This window comes from Brassica rapa, chromosome A08 (assembly GCF_000309985.2).
Source record: "Brassica rapa cultivar Chiifu-401-42 chromosome A08, CAAS_Brap_v3.01, whole genome shotgun sequence".
In the NCBI taxonomy this organism is placed as follows: Eukaryota; Viridiplantae; Streptophyta; class Magnoliopsida; order Brassicales; family Brassicaceae; genus Brassica; species Brassica rapa.
Genome location: NC_024802.2, coordinates 12,260,257 through 12,281,482, shown reverse-complemented (window position 1 = coordinate 12,281,482; position 21,226 = coordinate 12,260,257). Strand labels below are relative to the sequence as shown.

At 38.1% G+C, this 21,226-nt stretch overlaps 1 protein-coding gene across 2 annotated transcripts; it reads left to right on the top strand.

The window, feature by feature from the left end:
• The first annotated feature begins 462 nt into the window (after nucleotides 1–462).
• On the top strand, nucleotides 463–21,172 carry LOC103834349 (disease resistance protein TAO1). Of its 2 annotated transcripts, none has more exons than XM_033276310.1 (6): nucleotides 463–694; nucleotides 5,437–6,042; nucleotides 6,465–7,575; nucleotides 7,667–7,978; nucleotides 8,069–9,850; nucleotides 14,830–21,172. In XM_033276310.1, the coding sequence occupies exons 1-6, from the start codon at nucleotides 660–662 to the stop codon at nucleotides 14,983–14,985; spliced, it is 4,002 nt and encodes a 1,333-aa protein (XP_033132201.1). In that variant the 5' UTR covers nucleotides 463–659; the 3' UTR covers nucleotides 14,986–21,172. The 2 variants fall into 2 exon arrangements, with proteins under 2 accessions (XP_033132201.1, XP_033132202.1); XM_033276311.1 differs by lacking the exon at nucleotides 14,830–21,172 and having other exon boundaries at nucleotides 8,069–8,279; nucleotides 8,326–8,597.
• Nucleotides 21,173–21,226: the final 54 nt, after the last annotated feature.

Sequence of the window (21,226 nt, the reverse complement as noted above, 5' to 3'; positions counted from 1 at the left end):
TACCACTATGTACTGAACTAATAAGACTCTCAAGTTATATATGGATCACACCTGAAAATAAACATTGGTTATAATCTTAAGAAATCTAAAACATAGCATTTACATATATCTTATAACTAGAAGAGTTGTATGTATAGCGTTCTCAACTTCTCCAATGAAAGAAAAGATTGGTATGAGTAGGAGGAGAAATATATAAAAAAGCTTCTAGAGAAGATTGAATGATCTCTTTGCTGTGAAATTTTCAAGTGCGAACTCATCAGTTCTGTTCACTGCTTCTTTGAAATTGCTTGTGCTCTTCCTTGCATTTTCCTTCTTAGAATAGTATAAGCCAAAAGGGAATGGTGGGACTTTATGCACCTTATTTTTCGTTGGTGACATATTTTTCCACAAAAGTCTTTGTAAGTCGGCCGAGTCAACGTTTTATGACATATACGCAATTACGCATACAAAATTGTCACAAGTCTCTTTGGTTCATTATTGCGTTACATATCTTCTTTAGAAATATTCTTGGTCCCTCTCTCTCTACCACACAGATTGATTATCCCTTCTAATCATCCCCTCTACAATTCTTGCTGTATGCTTCAGATTCCATCAAGAAAACCAAGAAACTGATTTTCTTTTTTTTCAACTTCGGTAAAAAAAAAGGCAGCTTTTTGAAAATGAAATTTCAATCGTTTTTGAAAGAAATTAAGAAATGTGAATCACAAGAGACTTATTGAAGAAGAAAGAGTTTTGACTGCAATATTTTTATATCTTTCAACTTGGTTATAAAGATACAACTCTAACTCTATTTATATGCCAAGCGCAACCTCAAAACCCTAATGAACCTCTACACGTGTTTGGAGGACATTGAATCTATTCTTTGTTGCAAGGTGGTGAGCTGTACGCGGTGCCAAAGTGGTCCTGCTCGTCGTACGGTTTGGCTCTGCAATATGAACGTTGAGAGGTTGAGCTAAAGCAGGCTTTGTCTTCATCTTTGACTGGTCTCCGAAACTCATATCATTGGGCTTGGGCTTTGTTGTTGTCTTGGGCTCAGCCTGACTAATACACCCCCTCAAACTTGGGGTCGGAGGAACAGAGACACCAAGTTTGTCCCGCAAACGGAAAAACGCTTCCTGACCAAGCGATTTTGTGAAGACATCGGCCAGTTGCAGAGAAGCGGGTATGTGCTTAACTTCCAGCGTCTTGAGAGCCACTCTCTCACGCACATAATGATAGTCGACATCAAAATGTTTAGACCGTTTGTGGAACATGGGATTTGCAGTGAGACACACGGCAGAAAGATTATCACACAGAAGAAGTGGCATGCGCTGTTGTTGCAGACCCATCACTCGAAGCAAATTTTGCAACCAGACAATCTCAGAAGCAGCAAGGGACATGGTCCTGTACTCAGCCTCAGTAGAAGATTTAGAAACTGTTTCATGCCTCTTAGCAGACCAAGAAATGACATTGGAACCTAATAGAGTGCAAAAGCCACCAGTTGATCTTCTAGTTTCAGTGCAACCTGCCCAATCACTGTCGCTGTAGCAGACAAGTGTGGAGTCTGAGGTAGCATTGATGCCAATTCCCATGTTCAGAGTTCCTTTAACATAGCGAAGGATTCTTTTGAGTAACATGAAGTCGGAGACAGTAGGTGAGTGCATCCTTTGACAGATATAATTGACAGAGAATTGTAGATCCGGTCTAGTGAGTGTTAAGTACTGCAGTTTACCTGCAATGCTCCTGAAGTAAGAAGGATCAGAGAAAAGTTCATCTTGACCGGGAACAGTGGCCAGTTTTAAAGGCAAAGGAGTGGGCATTGGAGCGCAATCTTTCATTCCTGCATTGATTAAGACATCAGAAGCATACTTCTCTTGATTGAGAAAGAGACCATTCGGAGTTTGATGAACTTGAATCCCAAGGAAGTAGTGTACAGAGCCCATATCTTTCATGCGAAACACTTGACTGAGCTGAGCAACAAGATGATCCAGAAGCGTATTGTTGTTGCCAGTAAGAATCATATCGTCCACGTAGAGGAGAAGATAGATAACATCTGAGCCATGATGATAGATGAATAAGGAAGGGTCAGGGAAACTGCAGATGAATCCGAAGTCAAGCAAAAAATTGCTAAACTTATCAAACCAAGCACGTGGAGCTTGTTTTAAACCGTAGATCGCCTTCTTGAGCTTCCAGACATAGTCAGGTTTGTTGGGGTCGACAAAACCAGGCGGTTGTTTCAGAAACACAATCTCCTTTAAATCTCCATGCAAGAAGGCGTTCTGAACATCAAGTTGTTTCAGGGACCATTTCTTTGTAACTGCCACATGAAGAACAGTCCTAATTGTTGCTGTACGAACAACTGGACTAAATGTTTCTATGAAATCTAGGCCCTCCTCTTGCTCATTGCCTTTTGCTACAAGTCTCGCTCTCGGTTTGAACACAGTACCATCAGCGTGGTATTTTGTTTTGTAAATCCACTGACTTCCGAGGGGGTTCTGACCATCTGCAGGTGGCACAAGCTCAAATGTTTCTGTCTCAACCATATTATCAATCTCAGTTCCCATTGCACCGTTCCAGCCAGGATGACGCAAAGCAGCTTTGAGAGACTTGGGCTCTGCATAATCTTCTTTGACTGTGATGAAAGCATATCGAGGATTTGGCTTGACAATGCCAGCACGAGATCGAGTAGTCATGGGATGCTCATCATGTGCTTGAACCACATCTTCTTGAACATGTTGAGGAGACTGTTGTACATTATCTTCCTCAGACTCACTTGCTGAGGAAATATCAGGAGTTGCAGGCCCAACTAGGACTGGGACTGTGACTGGGGCTGTTCTGGCTGGAGGTTCTTCAATAGGAGAGACAGACTCAGAAGCAGAAGATGATGCAGGCTGAACGTGTGCAGCACGCCATGCTTGTAACAACGATGAGTCAGAGGCCTTGTGAAACCGACTATAAATATCAGCAAACGGAAAGGAGTTCTCGACGAAGATAACATGACGACTTATAAACACTTTGCCAGTGGGAGGATAAAGGCAACGGTATCCTTTATATTTCTCATTATAGCCAATGAACACACACGGAAGAGACTTTGGATCAAGTTTGTTGGCCATGTAGGGCCGCAAGGTAGGGAAACATTTGGAGCCAAAGACACGAAGAGAAGAGTAGACCGGGACAGAGTTATGCAACAACTCATATGGACTCTTGTGATCCGAAAGAGCGGAAGAGGGAAGAAGGTTGATCAGAAAATTCGAGGTGAAAAATGCCTCGACCCACAATTGCTGTGGAACACGTCCGTGATAAAGCATTGTAAGACCAAGCTCTGTAAGGTGACGATGCTTCCGTTCTGAAAGACCGTTTTGTTGCGGCGTGTGTGGACAGGAGATCAGCTGTCGGATTCCTGATTTGGCCAGATGATCGAGAAACTTGGTGTTGACAAACTCACCACCACCATCACACTGAAACTGTCTGATTTTTCTCTGAAACTGAGTTTCAACCAACTGTTGGAATCGAGTAAAGACAGAGAAAAAATCTGACTTGAGCTTTAATGGATAAAACCATGTAAATCTTGTGAAATCATCAATAAGAATAACATAGTATCTGAACCCTTGAGTAGACACAACAGGACTAGGACCCCATAAGTCACTGTGTATTTTCTCTAAAGGATAAGTAGAAACAGACTCTGAAGAAATAAAAGGGAGATTACAGCTCTTCCCGACTGGACACGCATCACATACTAACTTTGGACCAGACTTATTGAAAGCAATAGCATTATTCCGAGACAGAAGCTGAAGAATATCCATGTGTGGATGCCCAAGCCTCTGGTGCCAGACATCCTCACTTGTTGCACGCTGCCTAGACGAGTAGAAAGCCTGAAACTTAGTATCCTTCAGCAGATAAAGATCTTTACGTCTTGTTCCTCTGGTTATCACCTGTTTGGTTACTTTGTCCTTAATCAACACAGATTCATCATCAAATGTAAGTTCACACGGATAATCAGTGGTGATTTTAGACACAGACAATAAAGATCTCGTTATGCCAGGACACACTAAGACATCATTCAGAGGAAGGATACCTTTAGGAGTGTGCAGAGGAATCGATCCAACGTGAGTTATAGGCAGAAAATCTCCATTCCCAACGATGACCTGATCGTGACCCAGATAAGGCTCAGACGACTTCAGCTGAGAACCATCATTAGTTATGTGAGCCCAAGACAACAACAAAGCCCAAGCCCAATGATATGAGTTTCGGAGACCAGTCAAAGATGAAGACAAAGCCTGCTTTAGCTCAACCTCTCAACGTTCATATTGCAGAGCCAAACCGTACGACGAGCAGGACCACTTTGGCACCGCGTACAGCTCACCACCTTGCAACAAAGAATAGATTCAATGTCCTCCAAACACGTGTAGAGGTTCATTAGGGTTTTGAGGTTGTGCTTGGCATATAAATAGAGTTAGAGTTGTATCTTTATAACCAAGTTGAAAGATATAAAAGTATTGCAGGGAGAGAGTCCATCGAATGTTCAATGACGGTACAAATGGACTCGTACTCCTTTCCCAAACCACTCAAGGCTCCATAAATCTTCTCTGGATCTGAGACTGGACAGCCAATGGAGTCCAACTGATCGCATACACTCTTAACTTCATTTAGATACTCAGTCATGGATTTGTTGTCTTTCTTCAAGCCCTGAAGTTTTCTTTGAAGATCCAACTTTCGAGTAGAGGAGACCCTGTTGTATTTTTTTCCGAGACTAAACCAAACCTCATGTGCAGACTGAAGCCCATACACAGACCGCAACGCGTCTTCAGTTAACGATCCGAACAACCAAGCCATAACCAGTTGGTCACGTTTAACCCATTTGACGAACTCTGGATTGGCCTCCTCTGTGACTTCGTCACCACGTCGGACAGAGACAGTAGGGAGAGGACGAGGGGAAGAGCCATTGACATATCCTAGAAGAGCTTGGCTGGAAAGAAAAGATTCAAACTGAGTTTTCCACAACAAATAGTTTGTGGAAGACAGTTTCAAGGTAACACACTGAGAAATGCTCAACGTTGGAGCTGACAAGGGATCTGTGAGTTCAGCCATGGCTCTGATACCATGTGAATCACAAGAGACTTATTGAAGAAGAAAGAGTTTTGACTGCAATACTTTTATATCTTTCAACTTGGTTATAAAGATACAACTCTAACTCTATTTATATGCCAAGCACAACCTCAAAACCCTAATGAACCTCTACACGTGTTTGGAGGACATTGAATCTATTCTTTGTTGCAAGGTGGTGAGCTGTACGCGGTGCCAAAGTGGTCCTGCTCGTCGTACGGTTTGGCTCTGCAATATGAACGTTGAGAGGTTGAGCTAAAGCAGGCTTTGTCTTCATCTTTGACTGGTCTCCGAAACTCATATCATTGGGCTTGGGCTTTGTTGTTGTCTTGGGCTCAGCCTGACTAATAAGAAACAGAGAGGGAAGAGGAAAAGAGATGAACTTTCGAATCCAGCAAGAAAGAAGATCCGAGTTCAGAACCTGAGCCAAATCCAAGTACCATCATCACCCCCACCTTCTCCTTCATCACTTCCATCCTCTTTGTCTCTTTCATCAGCTCCATCTTCTTCGTCTCATAACTGGACACACGATGTCTTTCCAAGCTTCCGCGGGGAAGATGTCCGCATAGGGTTTCTAAGCCACATTCAAAAGGAGTTTAAAAGAAAAGGAATCACACCATTCATCGACAATGAGATCAGGAGAGGAGAATCCATCGGTCCAGAACTCATACGGGCCATTAGAGGATCTAAAATCGCCATCATCTTGCTCTCGAGGAACTATGCTTCTTCAAAGTGGTGCCTTGACGAGTTGGTGGAGATTATGAAGTGCAAAGAAGAGTTAGGCCAAACCGTAATCCCCGTTTTCTATAAAGTAGATCCATCTGATGTAAAGAAGCTGAGAGGATATTTTGGGAAAGTTTTCGAAAAAACTTGCGAGGGTAAAAGTAAGGAGGATACTGAGAAATGGAGACATGCTTTGGAGAAGGTGGCCACAATTGCTGGTTACGATTCAAGAACCTGGTTTGTCCTTTTCTATTTCTTTTTGTTTCTAATCTTTCAAACTCATACAAATCTAACTCAAAAATTCCAAATGATCACAGTTTTTTCCTCTTAATTTTTACTTGCTCTTTATATGCATCAATATATAATATCAATGTTAATCTCAAAATTTAACAAAAGGTGTTAGTTCCAAAAATTCAAAAACTTGTGAAAACATATACCATTCTCTAAATTTTGAACATGTTTGGTTATTTAATGAAGAGATATTGGGAGCGTGAATTCAAATAGAGTTGCTTAATTTTTAATTTAAGAGTTTTGTGTATTTAACATCATCCAAAAACATGCAATGTGACATTCTTGAGAATTGCACACAGCATATTTCCAGCCAAACAATTCTTATTTGGAAACCGTTTGAGCCGATGTATGTTATTTCCTCTGTTTAGGGATAATGAAGCGGCCATGATTGAGGAAATAGCCACAGATGTTTCAAACAAGCTGATTAGTTCTGTTCCATCAAGTGATTTCAACAGCTTAGTTGGGATGAGAGCTCACATGAAAAGTATGGAACTGCTCTTACGCTTGGATTCCAATGAAGTGAGGATGATAGGGATTTGGGGTCCTTCTGGAATTGGTAAGAGCACCATCGCCAGATCTCTCTTTAGCCAACACTCTCCTGACTTTCAACTTAGCGTCTTCATGGAGAATATCAAAAGAGAGTATCCAAGACCTTGTTTTGATAGATACAGCGCACAACTGCAATTACAAAAGAAGTTCTTGTCTCTAATACTCAATCAGAATGATGTCGCTATCCATCACTTAGGAGTTGCACAAGACCGGCTAAAAAATAAGAAAGTGTTAGTTGTTCTCGATGACGTGGATCACTCAGCGCAACTAGATGCCTTGGCGAAAGTACCCTCATGGTTTGGTCCTGGAAGTAGGATTATCGTCACGACGCAAGATAAGAAAATTTTGAATGCGCATCGGATCAATCATATTTACGAGGTTGGTTTTCCACATGATGATGAAGCTCTTGAAATCTTCTGCATAAATGCTTTTGGTCAAAAATCCCCATATGATGGTTTTCGAAACCTTGCTCGGGAAGTTACAAGGCTTGTGGGTAAACTCCCTTTGGGACTAAGTGTTATGGGATCTTATTTCAAAGGCTTGTCCAAGGAGGTGTGGGAACGTGAGTTACCAAGGTTAAGAACTAGACTTGACGGTGAAACAGAAAGTATTTTAAAGTTCAGCTATGATGCGTTATGCGATGAAGATCAAGCTTTGTTTCTTCACATAGCCTGCTTTTTCAACGGTGAACGGATTGACAAAGTAGAAGAGTTTCTTGCAGAGAAATTTGTTGCTGTGGAAGGTCGTCTTCGTGTTTTAGCTGAGAAATCTCTCATATCCGTAGACTCAGAAGGATATATAAGGATGCATGATTTGCTAGCACGTTTGGGTAGGGAAATTGTTCGTAAACAATCTCCTAACGAACCTGGGCAGCGTCAGTTTTTGGTTGATGATGGAGATATACGCCAAGTACTACGTGATGATACACTTGTAAGTTTTCACGTTGGTTGTTCTCAGCATTTCTCCTAGAAAATGTTATAACAAATCATGTTTGCTTATGTATCTTTGGGTTCTTTTTCAGGGTAGTCGAAGTGTTATAGGCATAAAATTTGAGTTGGGGAAGAAGGAGTTGAAGATAAGTGATGGAGCCTTTGAAAGAATGTCCAATGTCCAATTCTTAAGACTTGATAGTGATTTATTTGACCATATTCTACTCGTACGAACAAATAGCCAATACATATTAGAAAGTGTGAACTGTCTACCTCGAGAAGTTAGATTACTGCATTGGAGCACATTCCCGATGACATGTCTGCCTTCTGATTTTAATCCAGAGCTCCTAATGGAAATAAAAATGAGATGTAGCAACCTTGAGAAATTGTGGGAAGGAAATAAAGTAAGTACAATATATATACATATTTCAAAATTATATGCTTTAGCTGAGGATCGTCTTTTTCTTAATGATGCATTTTGTTTATCTGTACAGACGATTAGAAATCTCAAGTGGATGGATTTGTCTTATTCAAAATATCTAAAGGAGCTTCCAAATCTTTCAACTGCCACAAATCTCCGAGAACTGGATCTCGATATTTGCTCAAGTCTTGTGGAGCTTCCTTCTTCTATTGGGAATTTGACTAATCTCAAGAAATTGAATCTCGAGCTGTGCTCAAGCCTTATGGAACTCCCCTCTTCTATTGGTAACATGACTAATCTTGAGAATTTGAATCTTTCTGGATGCTCTAGCCTTGTGGAGCTCCCCTCTTCTATTGGAAATATGACCAATCTCAAGGAATTGGATCTCAGTGAATGCTCAAGCCTTGTGGAGCTCACCTTTGGGAATATGACCAATCTCAAGGATTTGGATCTCAATGGATGCTCAAGCCTTGTGGAGATTTCCTCTTCTATTGGGAATATGACTAATCTCGTGAAATTGGATCTCTCCAGATGCTCAAGCCTTGAGGAACTCCCTTCTTCTATTGGGAATATGACTAATCTTGAGAATTTGAATCTCTCCGGATGCTCAAAGCTAAAAGCCCTTCCGATCAACATTAACATGAAATCTCTTGATGAGCTTGATCTCACATACTGCTCCTCGATGAAAAGGTTTCCTGAGATTTCCACAAACATTAGCGTTCTAAAGATTGATGGAACTGCTATAAAAGAAATTCCTGCATCAATCAGTTCATGGTCTCGTCTTGATAGGTTACATGTGTCATACAGTGAAAACCTCGGGAGATCCCGACATGTTTTTGACCGCATCAGGAAGCTGGACTTGAACGACACAGGATTACAAGAAATTGCTCCATGGGTCAAGGAAATGTCTTGTCTAGAGACACTAGTAATCCACGGATGCTCAAATCTACAAAAGCTCCGCTCTTCCATTGGAAATTTGACTAATCTTGAGAATTTGGATCTCAAAGGATGCTCAAGCCTTGTGGAGCTCCCCTCTTCTATTGGGAATCTTCATAATTTGAAGCAGTTGAATCTCGGAAATTGCTCAAAGCTAATGTCCCTTCCAGTGAACATCAACATGAAATCTCTTGATGAGCTTCATCTCAGGGACTGCTCGTCATTGAAAAGCTTTCCGGAGATTTCCACAAACATTGGAGTTCTAAAGCTCAACGGAACTGCTATTGAAGAAATTCCTCAACCAATCAGGTCATGGTCTCGTCTTGAAAGGTTACATATGTCATACAGTGAAAACCTCGGGAAATCCCAGCATGCTTTTGACCTCATCACAGAGCTTCACTTGAGCGACACACGAATACAAGAAGTTGCTCCATGGGTCAAGGAAATGTCTCGTCTACATAAACTTGTAACGAAGGGATGCACAAAGCTGGTTTCGCTCCCACAGCTTCCACATTCATTAGAATTCATGCATGTAGAAAACTGCGAGTCCCTGGAGAGACTAGATTGCTCTTTTTACAGGACAAAGTTGAGTGATCTTTGCTTTGTTAACTGCCTCAAACTGAATCGAGAAGCAGTAGACCTTATTCTCAAGACATCGACAAAAGGATGGGTGATCTTTCCCGGAGAAACGGTGCCTGCATATTTCAGTTACAGAGCCACGGGGAGTTCAGTGTCAATGAAACTGAATGGATTCGATACACGTTTTCCTACATCCTTGAGATTTAAAGCTTGCATCTTGCTTGTTACTAACCCTGACGACGTTGAGCCTGCTGCTTGGTACAGGTCGGATATATCTTATTGCATCAATGGCAAACTGAGGGATGTCGGTGTTTTACTATTATTTTCTCATATATGGGACCCACTATTAATGTATAGAGTCTGGTTTAGTCCGGTTTAGTTGAATAGGTATTATGATTCTCATTTGGTTTACAGGATTAGTCAAGTGTATATATATCTTGTACCAAACTCATTTTGTCAGTTGAGAAATAAGAGATCATTTTACATACGATTCATCTTTACTCATGATCTCTATTATGGTATCAGAGCTCTTTTAGCTCGTTTTTCTTCGATTCCTCTTCGTTTTCTTCCCAATCATCCTCCGATCGTTGGTTCTTCACTCTATTCCTCAATTTCTGATCGTATCGAGCTCAGATCTGGTGAAAAATGGTGAAGACAGGGGGAAAGATGAGAACTCGAAGCGCGATATCGGAAGACGAAGATTCCACGAGCAGATTTCGTCAGGATTTCCAGAATCTCGATGAACCTCTCACTGCGATGACGAAAACTCAACAGAATCGCCAATCGATGACTCCAGGGGGAAACGGATCTATGCGAAAGCCATCAGAAGCGTACGATAGCATCCACAGTCCGTTCTTCCTCCATTCTGCGGATCATCCAGGTTTGACGATTGTTGTTCATACTCTTGACGGTTCAAACTACAACAGCTGGTCGATTGCGATGAAAATAAGCTTAGATGCGAAGAATAAGCTTAGCTTTGTTGATGGATCGCTTCCTAGGCCGTTAGTGGATGATAACTCGTTCAAGATATGGAGTCGTTGCAATAGTATGGTGAAATCGTGGATTCTGAATGTCGTGAGTAAGGAGATCTATGATAGTATCTTGTATTATCAGGATGCTACTGAGATGTGGGATGATCTGTTTCGAAGATTCAAAGTGTGTAATCTGCCACGGAAATATCAATTGGAGCAAGCGGTGATGACTCTCAAACAAGGAGATCTTGATTTGTCAACCTATTTCACAAAGAAGAAGACACTGTGGGAACAACTAGCTAACACGAAGTCTAGCACGGTGAAGCGTTGTGATTGTGATCAAGTCAAAGAACTTCTGGAGGAAGCAGAGACAAGCCGTATCATCCAATTCTTGATGGGATTGAATGATAATTTCAATAACATTCGTGGTCAGATTCTTAACATGAAGCCAAGGCCGGGATTGAATGACATCTACAATATGCTTGATCAAGACGAGAGCCAGCGAGTAGTAGGAGGACCTTCGGTCATGAAGCCTACTCCATCAGCGTTTCAGAATCAAGCACAGTTTGCAGATCAGAATCAAAATCCGGTTCTCATGGCACATGGTGGTGGTTATCAGAAACCAAAATGCTCACATTGCTTCCGCATTGGACATACAGTTGACAAGTGCTACAAAGTCCATGGTTATCCACCAGGACATCCACGTGCAAAGAAGAGTAACACGATTGGTAATACTAACTTGGCTGCAACGATGACTGTGTCACAGAACCAGAATGAGCAAGGTTTTGATGAGTTAAGCAGTAATATGTCTAAGGAACAGCTCCAGTAGATGATTGCGTTCTTCAGTTCCAAGCTCCATTCCCCGAGTGTTGCTCCATGCTCAGATAAATCAGTAGCCTCAACTTCAACTTCTGTACCAGTTATATCTCAAATTTCTGGTACTTTCCTCACTCTCTATAATAACTCTTACTATGACATGCTGACTTGTTCTGTATCTAAAGAAACTGAGCTGTCTCTTAGTGCTTGGATCATAGATTCCGGGGCTAGTCACCATGTTACTCATACTAGGGAATTATATAGAGAGTATAGAAGTCTAGAAAACACCTTCGTTACCCTTCCTAATGGTTATACAGTTAAGATAGCAGGGACTGGTTACATTCAACTCACTGATGCTTTGTCTCTCCATAATGTGTTACATATTCCTGAATTCAAATTCAATTTGCTGAGTGTTAGTGTTCTAACTAAGACTTTACATTCTCAAGTTTGTTTCACTTCTGATGCTTGTTTTATTCAGGCTCTTACTCAGGAGTTGATGATTGGTCAAGGTAGTCAAGTCGCAAATTTATATGTCTTAGATCAAGAGAATTCGCGTATTAATCTCATTGCTCCAGGTAACTTCTCTGTTTGCTCCAACCTGGTAGTTGATTCTCTGACTTGGCATAGAAGATTAGGACATCCGTCTATGAAGAAAATTGAATCTCTTTCCACAATTTTAAATTTCCCTAAGGATAAACATGTTAAACATTCTGATGCGTGTCATGTTTGTCATTTGTCTAAACAAAAGCGGTTACCCTTTATAAACCGAAATCATCTTTGTAATAAACCATTTGAGTTAATACATATAGATACTTGGGGTCCATTCTCTGTTCCTACTGTTGATGGTTACAAGTATTTCTTAACAATTGTTGATGATTTTAGTAGAGCTACTTGGGTTTACTTGCTTAGACAGAAATCTGATGTGTTACATGTTTTTCCGGGTTTTATTCAAATGATTGAGAATCAATTTCACATGAATGTGAGTGCAATTAGATCTGATAATGCAAATGAATTGAATTTCACTAATCTATATTTGAATAAAGGAATAAAAGCTTACCATTCTTGCCCTGAAACTCCTGAACAAAATTCTGTGGTTGAGAGAAAGCATCAGCACCTGTTAAATGTAGCTAGAGCCCTTATGTTCCAGTCAGGTATGCCTTTAGAATATTGGGGGGATTGTGTATTAACAGCAGTTTTTCTTATTAATCGTTTACCATCTCCTGTCTTAGAGAATAAGACACCCTATGAGCGTTTAACCTCTCAAGTTCCTGATTATCATTCCCTTAAGACTTTTGGTTGCCTTTGTTATGTGTCTACGTCACCCAAGTCTAAGAATAAGTTTGAACCTAGAGCTAAAGCCTGTGTGTTCCTAGGATACCCTGCTGGTTACAAAGGATACAAGCTTTTAGATATAGAGACTCGCTCAGTTTCAATTTCTAGGCATGTCATTTTCTATGAGGATACTTTCCCTTTTGCTTCTTCAAACATTCCTGAAGATGTCAAAAGTTTCTTTCCTCATCTTCATTTCCCTGCACAAACTGATGTATTGCCTTCTATGCAAACATCTTCTGATACTCATCATCCTTGTGATGAGTCATCTTCTCCGGCTTTTGTTCCCTCTGAACCGAAGTCTGCTAGGCAACGCAAACCGCCTTCTCATTTGCAGGATTTTCATTGCTATACTACTAATAACACTACTCCTATAAATACAACTCCATATCCATTACAAAATTTTATTTCTTATTCTTATTTAGCTGAGCCTTTTAGTGCTTTCATAAATGCCATTACTTCTTTCAAAATTCCTCAAAGACTTTCCGAGGCTCTTGAAGATAAAGTATGGCGTGACTCGATGGGATTGGAAATTGGAGCTTTTGATCGTACTGAAACGTGGAGTGTTGTTGAATTGCCTCCAGGCAAAACTGCTATAGGTTGTAAGTGGCTTCATACTGTGAAATTTAACCCTGATGGTACAGTTGAGAGAGTTAAATCGCGGCTTGTAGGTAAAGGTTATACACAACAGGAGGGCATTGATTTTCTAGATACATTTTCTCCTGTCGCTAAGATGACTACAGTGCGTTTGATCTTTGCTTTAGCTGCTAAATTAAAGTGGCATTTACATCAATTGGATATTTCCAATGCTTTCCTCAATGGTGATTTGGATGAAGAATTATACATGAAGCTTCCACCGGGGTATGCTGAGATTAAGGGGGAACAAATCTCACCAACTGCAGTGTGCAAATTGCATAAGTCTATCTATGGCTTAAAGCAAGCGTCGAGGCAGTGGTTTTTAAAATTCTCTGCAACTCTGTTGGGTTTTGGCTTTGAGCAATGTCATGGAGATCACACTCTGTTCATCAAAGAACTTGCGGGGCATTTCTTGATAGTCAGTGTGTATGTAGATGACATACTCATTGCGAGTACATCTCTGGAGGGAGTGAGTGAGTTGATCAGCAGTTTAAGTGCAGTTTTCAAGTTACGTGATTTGGGTATACCTAAGTATTTTCTTGGCATTGAAATTGCAAGAACAGCTGAAGGCATTTATTTATGCCAGAGGAAGTATGTGTTGGATCTATTGGAGGCATCGGGATTTTCTGATTGTAAACCTTCTTCCATACCTATGGAACCGAATCAGAAATTATCTAAGGAGGATGGAGTTTTGATTGAAGATGTTAAGCAGTATCGAAGATTGGTTGGGAAGCTTCAGTATCTTACAAATACCAGACCTGACATCGCGTTTGCAGTATCCAAGCTTGCTCAGTATTCTTGTGCTCCAACAGATATTCATTTGAAGGCTGTTCATAAGGTGTTGAGGTATCTCAAAGGTACTATTGGACAGGGTGTGTTCTATGGAGTGGAGGATAATTTTGATTTGCGAGGGTTCTCTGATTCTGACTGGGGAGGTTGTCCTGATGATAGGAGATCAGTCACAGGTTATGCGATGTTTCTGGGCAGTTCTTTGGTATCTTGGAGATCACAGAAGCAAGACATAGTATCGATGAGTACAGCTGAGGCGGAGTATCGTGCTATGAGCGTGGCTACTAAGGAGATTATGTGGTATTGTGGTGTTCTCAAGTCTGTCCGAGTGCCGTTTTCTCCTCCAGCTTACTTATATTGCGATAACACTGCTGCTCTTTACATTGCTACTAATTCTGTTTTTCATGAGCGAACCAAGCATGTGGAGTTTGATTGCCATAAGGTGAGAGAGTGCATCGTCCGTGGCATCTTGAAGACAATGTATGTTCGTACCGACAATCAACTGGCCGATGTGTTGACTAAGGCATTGTACCCAGCTCCATTTCGAGACATTATCAGCAAGATGGGTGTTTTTAACCTTTATGCACCTTCATCTTGAGGGGGAATATTAATGTATAGAGTCTGGTTTAGTCCGGTTTAGTTGAATAGGTATTATGATTCTCATTTGGTTTACAGGATTAGTCAAGTGTATATATATCTTGTACCAAACTCATTTTGTCAGTTGAGAAATAAGAGATCATTTTACATACGATTCATCTTTACTCATGATCTCTATTACCCACTCTGTCCACGTTCTGAGCATCTGGTCGTAATCGAATTTGAAGAAACTGTGACTTCCCCCGAATTAGTCTTCGAGTTCAGGTTCAAAAAAGAAAACTGGGAGATTAAAGAATGCGGACTACGTCCTCTAGAAAGCTTAGCTCTCTCATGTTGATGGAAGCTGAAGAAACATTTTGCAGTATGTGTGTAAGATTATCATTGTGTGTTATGTTTGGTTTGAGTAAAATGTAACGGCAACTATATTTATGTACGCATGTGCATAAAATATAGTAATGCATTCCGTTGTTTATCTTAAATATCAAGGAAACAATTTTTATTAGTAATCTTTGTTTCCTACTCGTTGAGTGAAAACTATCTCAACTGATTGAAGATGCCACTTAAAGCATTCTTTCATGGTTGACTCCAACTCATCTCTGTTGTCTCATAATATTTTTCTAACTTATCAGTCTATATTTTATCTGTTCCACCAGACAGAATTTCTCGCTTGTGCTGCAGAGATTCTTTTCTTGGAATCCTTACTGAGCATTTTTCCTAACATTCTCAGATATAGAGGGCCATGGTTGGCACGTTCAGCTATATCCCTGTTTTACATTCCCTGCAATCTTGTTTACAGTTTATTATAAAACAACACATCAAGTTTATGAACACACGGTTATCAACTAACTAAAGTTGGCATAAAGTTGATAATCAGATTAGGAAAACAACACACAAGTACTCGCATTCCCAGGGTTCACAGCTGCATTGAAGAGGCTGCTATTCTGGAGTTTTACTCACCTAAATGCAGACTCTGCAATTCACTAAAACTACACACGTAGAGGATGAGAAACGGTGTCTAGAGATAAAACAAGTTATTTCTCTTTCTCCTTGCATAACACACAAATACAGAGCTGGTTGATTGGTAGACTAAAGCATCTCATCTCTTTGTTTGAATGAACTGCAGCTTCTTCGCTATGACATCTATCATGTCATTGCTTTGCTTTGTTGGACAAAAATGGATAAGCACCAGCTAAAACAGGAGTTTCAAGTAGCTAGCTGTGCTTATGTCATCGCATGTATTTCCCATTTCTCAAAATGAAGTGACCATCGTTGATTTCACAGTTGATGTAAACAAGTAATCAACAAAAGTTTGTGGATTATTTGTTTATGGCGCACCAAAAATCATTACTTTACTAATGTTGTGGCAGTTTGCAGCGATAAATAACAATGAATGATAAAATACAATTGACAAGTGATTTATCTTTTCTTTATGTGGTTTTGTTTCACTTTGATTTATCATAGACTCCTTATTTGTTAAGAACTAGAGTTTTGTTGCAAAAAAATAGCCAATAACAATGAATAATTAAGTTTACATGAATTTCAAGCTAAATATTAAAAATGCAAAAAATCATTAAATTAGGAAAAAAACTAAGATTATGAGCCTAGATAAGAAGAGGTCATGGGAGAAAAAAACCACAAGATTAGTGTAATAGCAAACTTATTTCATGAAAAAGAACACAAAGTTGTTTTACTTACCTTAGAGGCGGCTTATTTGAGTATGAAAACGTAAGTTTAACTTGTCCATAACTTTCTTGTCTTGATCGCTAATTTAAATTCTTTTGAGTTGTTAGTCTTTACACGTGATGGAGAAAAATGTGTGCTTAAACTTAATTTGATAGTAAGGACCACAAATCTTTGTCGAATTGACAGATTGCTCTTACAAACATATGGCTTTAACAATGTTCAAGGCTTCTTTTAACACCCGCCTTCACCTCTCTCGAAAACGAAGTGTTACTACCGGTAAAATATCGACTTACATCGAATTATTCAAAACCAAATAAAATACTAAAACATTTAATAAAATAGATTCAAAAGAAATACATCTTTAAATTGAATTACAAAAATATGTTAAATAAATCGAATGTAAAACCGAAATAAAATATGCGATCTCCAAAAACACCAAACTGTCCAGATATCCAACATTCGACAAACTAACCTGCAATGGAAAGAAAGAAGGGTGAGCCACAGGAAAATCACTCAGTGAAGTATGGGATACTAAACACGCAAACCACTGACTCAGTAATAGAATTCCCATTATGAAAGTTTAGGTCTAACATGAACAAACATGATGCCCTAGCGCATCACACAAAACAAACAATGCGCTGATGGTACATAGCTAGTCCATACACCCCGCATTCTCCTCATACAGATATACGATATTATAATATGTGTCGCTAGTCAGGACATCTTTGGAGCCCCACACTCCACCACTATGTGTCGATATGCAAATATCTATGCATCCCGCACCACACAATATACGTCTTAGACGTCTCTGGGCCCATGTCATCCACTATGAGTCGTTAGCTCATATGTCTATGTTTCTCTGCACTCTATACGTCGCTAGCTCAGATTTATCTGGGCCTCTATACTCATATGCGTTGCTAGCTCAAATATGCATTATACATAAAAATAGATATTACAAATCCATAGGAAAAACCTAAAGTTGTTATAGGTTTCTTTCTGACATACACACACTCCACCATGAATAAGAATTAAAAAAGAAAAGAATATTATCATCAACCTTTATCATAAATCAATATTTGTACGTCTATAATTATGAGTTGAACAATCAGTTAATTTGATACAATACCAAAGAAAGAATAATCGAAAACAAAAACGTTGACACCATGATATAGCTTTGTTTAGCCACTGGCAAAGAGAAAATGTGTTCTCAAAGTTTCTTCATCTTTCTGCTTTCATAAGAACTTAGGGGGCTCAAACTCTTGAATCTAAAAATAAATATCAATTCAAGCATTTGTGAATACAAAATCATGCGCGATGCGCGGGCCTGCCCTAGTATATATATATAGCTTATACGGTGTTTTTAATAATTCAGTAAACTTCTGCATCGTAGTTCTTAGAACGCAACTCATCTCCAGATGGCAAATGAGGGTCAAAATCAAGGAGAAGCCCAACCTATGAATGTCTTAGGTGTTCTTAATCATTCCAAAGTGAATGGATCACTGTGGTAAAAAGAAAGTACATATATTTTATATACGTGATTGCGTTATATTTTTATTTTTCTCTACAGCTACAAATTAACGTGATTCCCTAATTACTAATGAGATAAGAACAATCATTCGATCTGATTTTCCTGGCCTGTATTGGAATTGGTCAGCTACGCTGCAACATGTAAAAGATGTACACATTAAAGGTATATCATAGAAACATTACATATACAAAAAGATAAAACCGTCAGAATATATTTTTCTTGTTTTATGTTTGCTATGACTATAGATCAAATGATGAGACTTTCAAGAAAAAGGTGCAAGACATTTCTGAAGAAATGCAGATATCAAAGAAAGGCTGAGCGAACTTGAAGGATTGGAGAAAGATGATAGCTATCTTATGTCCAGCTATTCTGTCCACTGGTGTCAACGTTAAGTTTCAGTTGGCTGCTTTAGTTATTTTTCTAAGTTCTTATTATTTTTTTTCTCAAAGTTCTTATTACGTTTATCTAGCTTTCAAATTATTATTGGGGTTTCTCTAATAATGCATTGTTAAACTTTTTAATATTTTCTTATTTAATAAAGTTGGTTATTTGGCTTTTTGTGTTATTATAAAATATATTTGTTCTCTGTCCGGAGTATCACATAGTTTCATACTCCATATGTTCCTAGAAAATCTATGTTTTAGAGAAAAAAAATTTGTTTCAAAAAAATACATTTTTTTATATTTTCAATGCATAAATTAAATGTAAATTGTAAACTTCAAAAAACATAATTGTATCTATTAAAATTCTATTAATGAAAACTTGTGTGAAATAGTTGATTACAAAAAATAATGTACTGATAACTAAAATTTGATATATTTTCTTAATAAATGTGAAAATCCAAAAATATGGATCTTTTAGCTAATATGGACGTTCCAGCTATTTTATAGGTCAACTACTAATTAGTAAAGAAACTTAGTGAAAACATCATTAACACTCGAGTCAAAGTCTTAGGGAAGAATAGAAAAAAGTGAAAAACTAAGTAAATGAAATAAGAAAAAAAAAACGCATGAAATGTGTGTCAATTGGTGTATTGTTTTATATTTTTCGAATCATGTTCCCATTGGATCATTAGTGGAGCTTAGGTCGGCACTCTATATAACTTTATTTAGACTCGGTTCGAATTTGGCTTTACTTAAGAAACTTTAAGGAATTGTTATTTTTCCAAATTTTAGCTGTACTTAATTTGTTCCAGCCATCCTAATAAAAACAAGACTTTGAGCTACCAGGTGCTATGCTTTTAGCTAACCATCATACACCGGTTGAAACTTACATTTCGCCATGTTGTTTGTTGATAGAATAAATGAATTTATTTGTTTCAATTCTTGATTTCTTTCCATTGGAATATAGAGTATATCAATCATAACCATAAATCTTAAAAGTATATATATGAAATCTAGTCACTTGATTACCTTCTTATACATATAATATGAATTGGTTGTTATTGGGTAACCACTACCTCTTCATCAGTGGGTGTGAAATTATTTGCTTATAATCTATTTGTAAATCAGTATTTCTTTTAAACAAATTTAGGCTCATTCTTATGCACGATGACAGATCTAGAGGATCCGATATATCTCATTATTTCCAAATGTTATCTGTATTATTCCCCCTAGTAGTATTCGTGGTCAGGATACAAGGGGGTACCACTTACCACGATCGTATACTCGTATTCTATCTCATTTATATGGTAGTATTATATCAGATGTAAACAGTCACGTGCCGATATTCTAAGTTAGTTAACTCTCTAACTAAAACATACCAAACTACACGTCGACAAAAATGGAAAAAAAAATCCAAGCATAACAACCCACTTTCTCGTCTCACGCGTCTGACACTTATTATTAGTGACCAAATCAACCACATAGTCATTTATCATTTGAATAGTTGGAAGCGAGTGATTTGGTTATTTGATGATATGTCTTTAAGGTATCGATCGGCGTTTGAATATATTTACTGGAACGAGTAGTTCATTTCTAACATTATATTCAAATGTTTTTTTTGGGGTGTAAACTGCTTGCATATTCAAATGTTTTACGCATCCATATTTTTAGTATCCGCAATAAAATCTCAGGCACCGCTGGACCAATGGTCCATTGTTGACATTTCGAAGCTTATTATACAGCTAATATAAGTTAGAGTAAGTATATAATAATGATTAAAAAAAATAAAACTATACTTCGGGTCTAATAAGAACAGGAGGAACAAAAAACCTATTAGAAATTTAGAATTAAGACTTTCTCGTACTCTTGTCCGTGCCAACTGGTATTTTATATGCAAGCGTAACTGCTCGTACTCTAAATTATAAAAAAATCAAGTGGTACATTCCGGGCACTAAGCTCATACCCAAGACCAAATTTAAATTCTGTAAGGAATATAAATCATAAATATTTTAGATTGTTTAGTTTCTAATACTATTTTATGATATTTTTCAATATAACTGGAAGCATCTAAACTACTTTTGTAATATATATAGATATATATGCATTGCATCACATTTTGACAATGCCCAAGAACTTTATTGATATCAAAGCTCGCTTGGTAGCCTGATGCGGACGACGGCTTTGCGTAAGAACTTATCAATGATCCACATATTGCGCTAAGAGTAATTAATATCTAAATATTATAATCCAACAGTTAATGCCCAGTTGTATAAATTTATAGGATTTGTAACTAAAACACACAAAAATTAATTAATGGTGGGTAAACCGACCCAACAGAATCCAAACTGATCCAAACCAAAGTATATGTCTAACCCGTTTGGTTCAAGATTTTATTAACCCACTTTAAAACTAAACCAAACCAAAAAAAATCGAAGTGTTTTTAATTAGATTAATTAAATATACTAATAATATTAAAATTTAATATATTTAACCATCTAGCCTAAACAACTAAACATAATTTTATACATTTTACTTTTAAATGAATAGAATAAATACACTTAAAATAAAATTAAAGAATATGAATATGAATTTCATACATTAACATCAAAACAGAAAAATTATTTTATGATATTTATATTAGATTTGAAGATAATAATATAAAATTATTATCCGGTGACTTTTCCGGTGACTTTTCAAAGTTGACAAAAAAATAAAAATATAAAATTATTGATTACATTTTCTACATATTTATTGTGATGTTTGATTTTACGTTTAAATAGAAAGGAAATAATGATTTAGTATCAAATAATGATTTGCTTTTATAAATCATAAGTTTGTAATTGAACTAGAACAAAACTAAAAAATTAACTCGATTGAACTGAAAAATACAAACAAAACCAAATTAAACCGAACCAAACACAAACCAAACCGAATTAAAACTGAATCGAATACAAACCGAATATAAACCAAACCATACTAATTTG

Excerpts from the sequence above, each read along its gene's own strand:
- LOC103834349 (XM_033276310.1), top strand. The coding sequence starts at position 660 with ATGAAATTTCAATCGTTTTTGAAAGAAATTAAGAA. Across the intron at positions 7,576-7,666 it reads TACTACGTGATGATACACTT|GGTAGTCGAAGTGTTATAGG; the intron begins GTAAGTTTTCAC and ends GTTCTTTTTCAG. Across the intron at positions 7,979-8,068 it reads AATTGTGGGAAGGAAATAAA|ACGATTAGAAATCTCAAGTG; the intron begins GTAAGTACAATA and ends TTATCTGTACAG.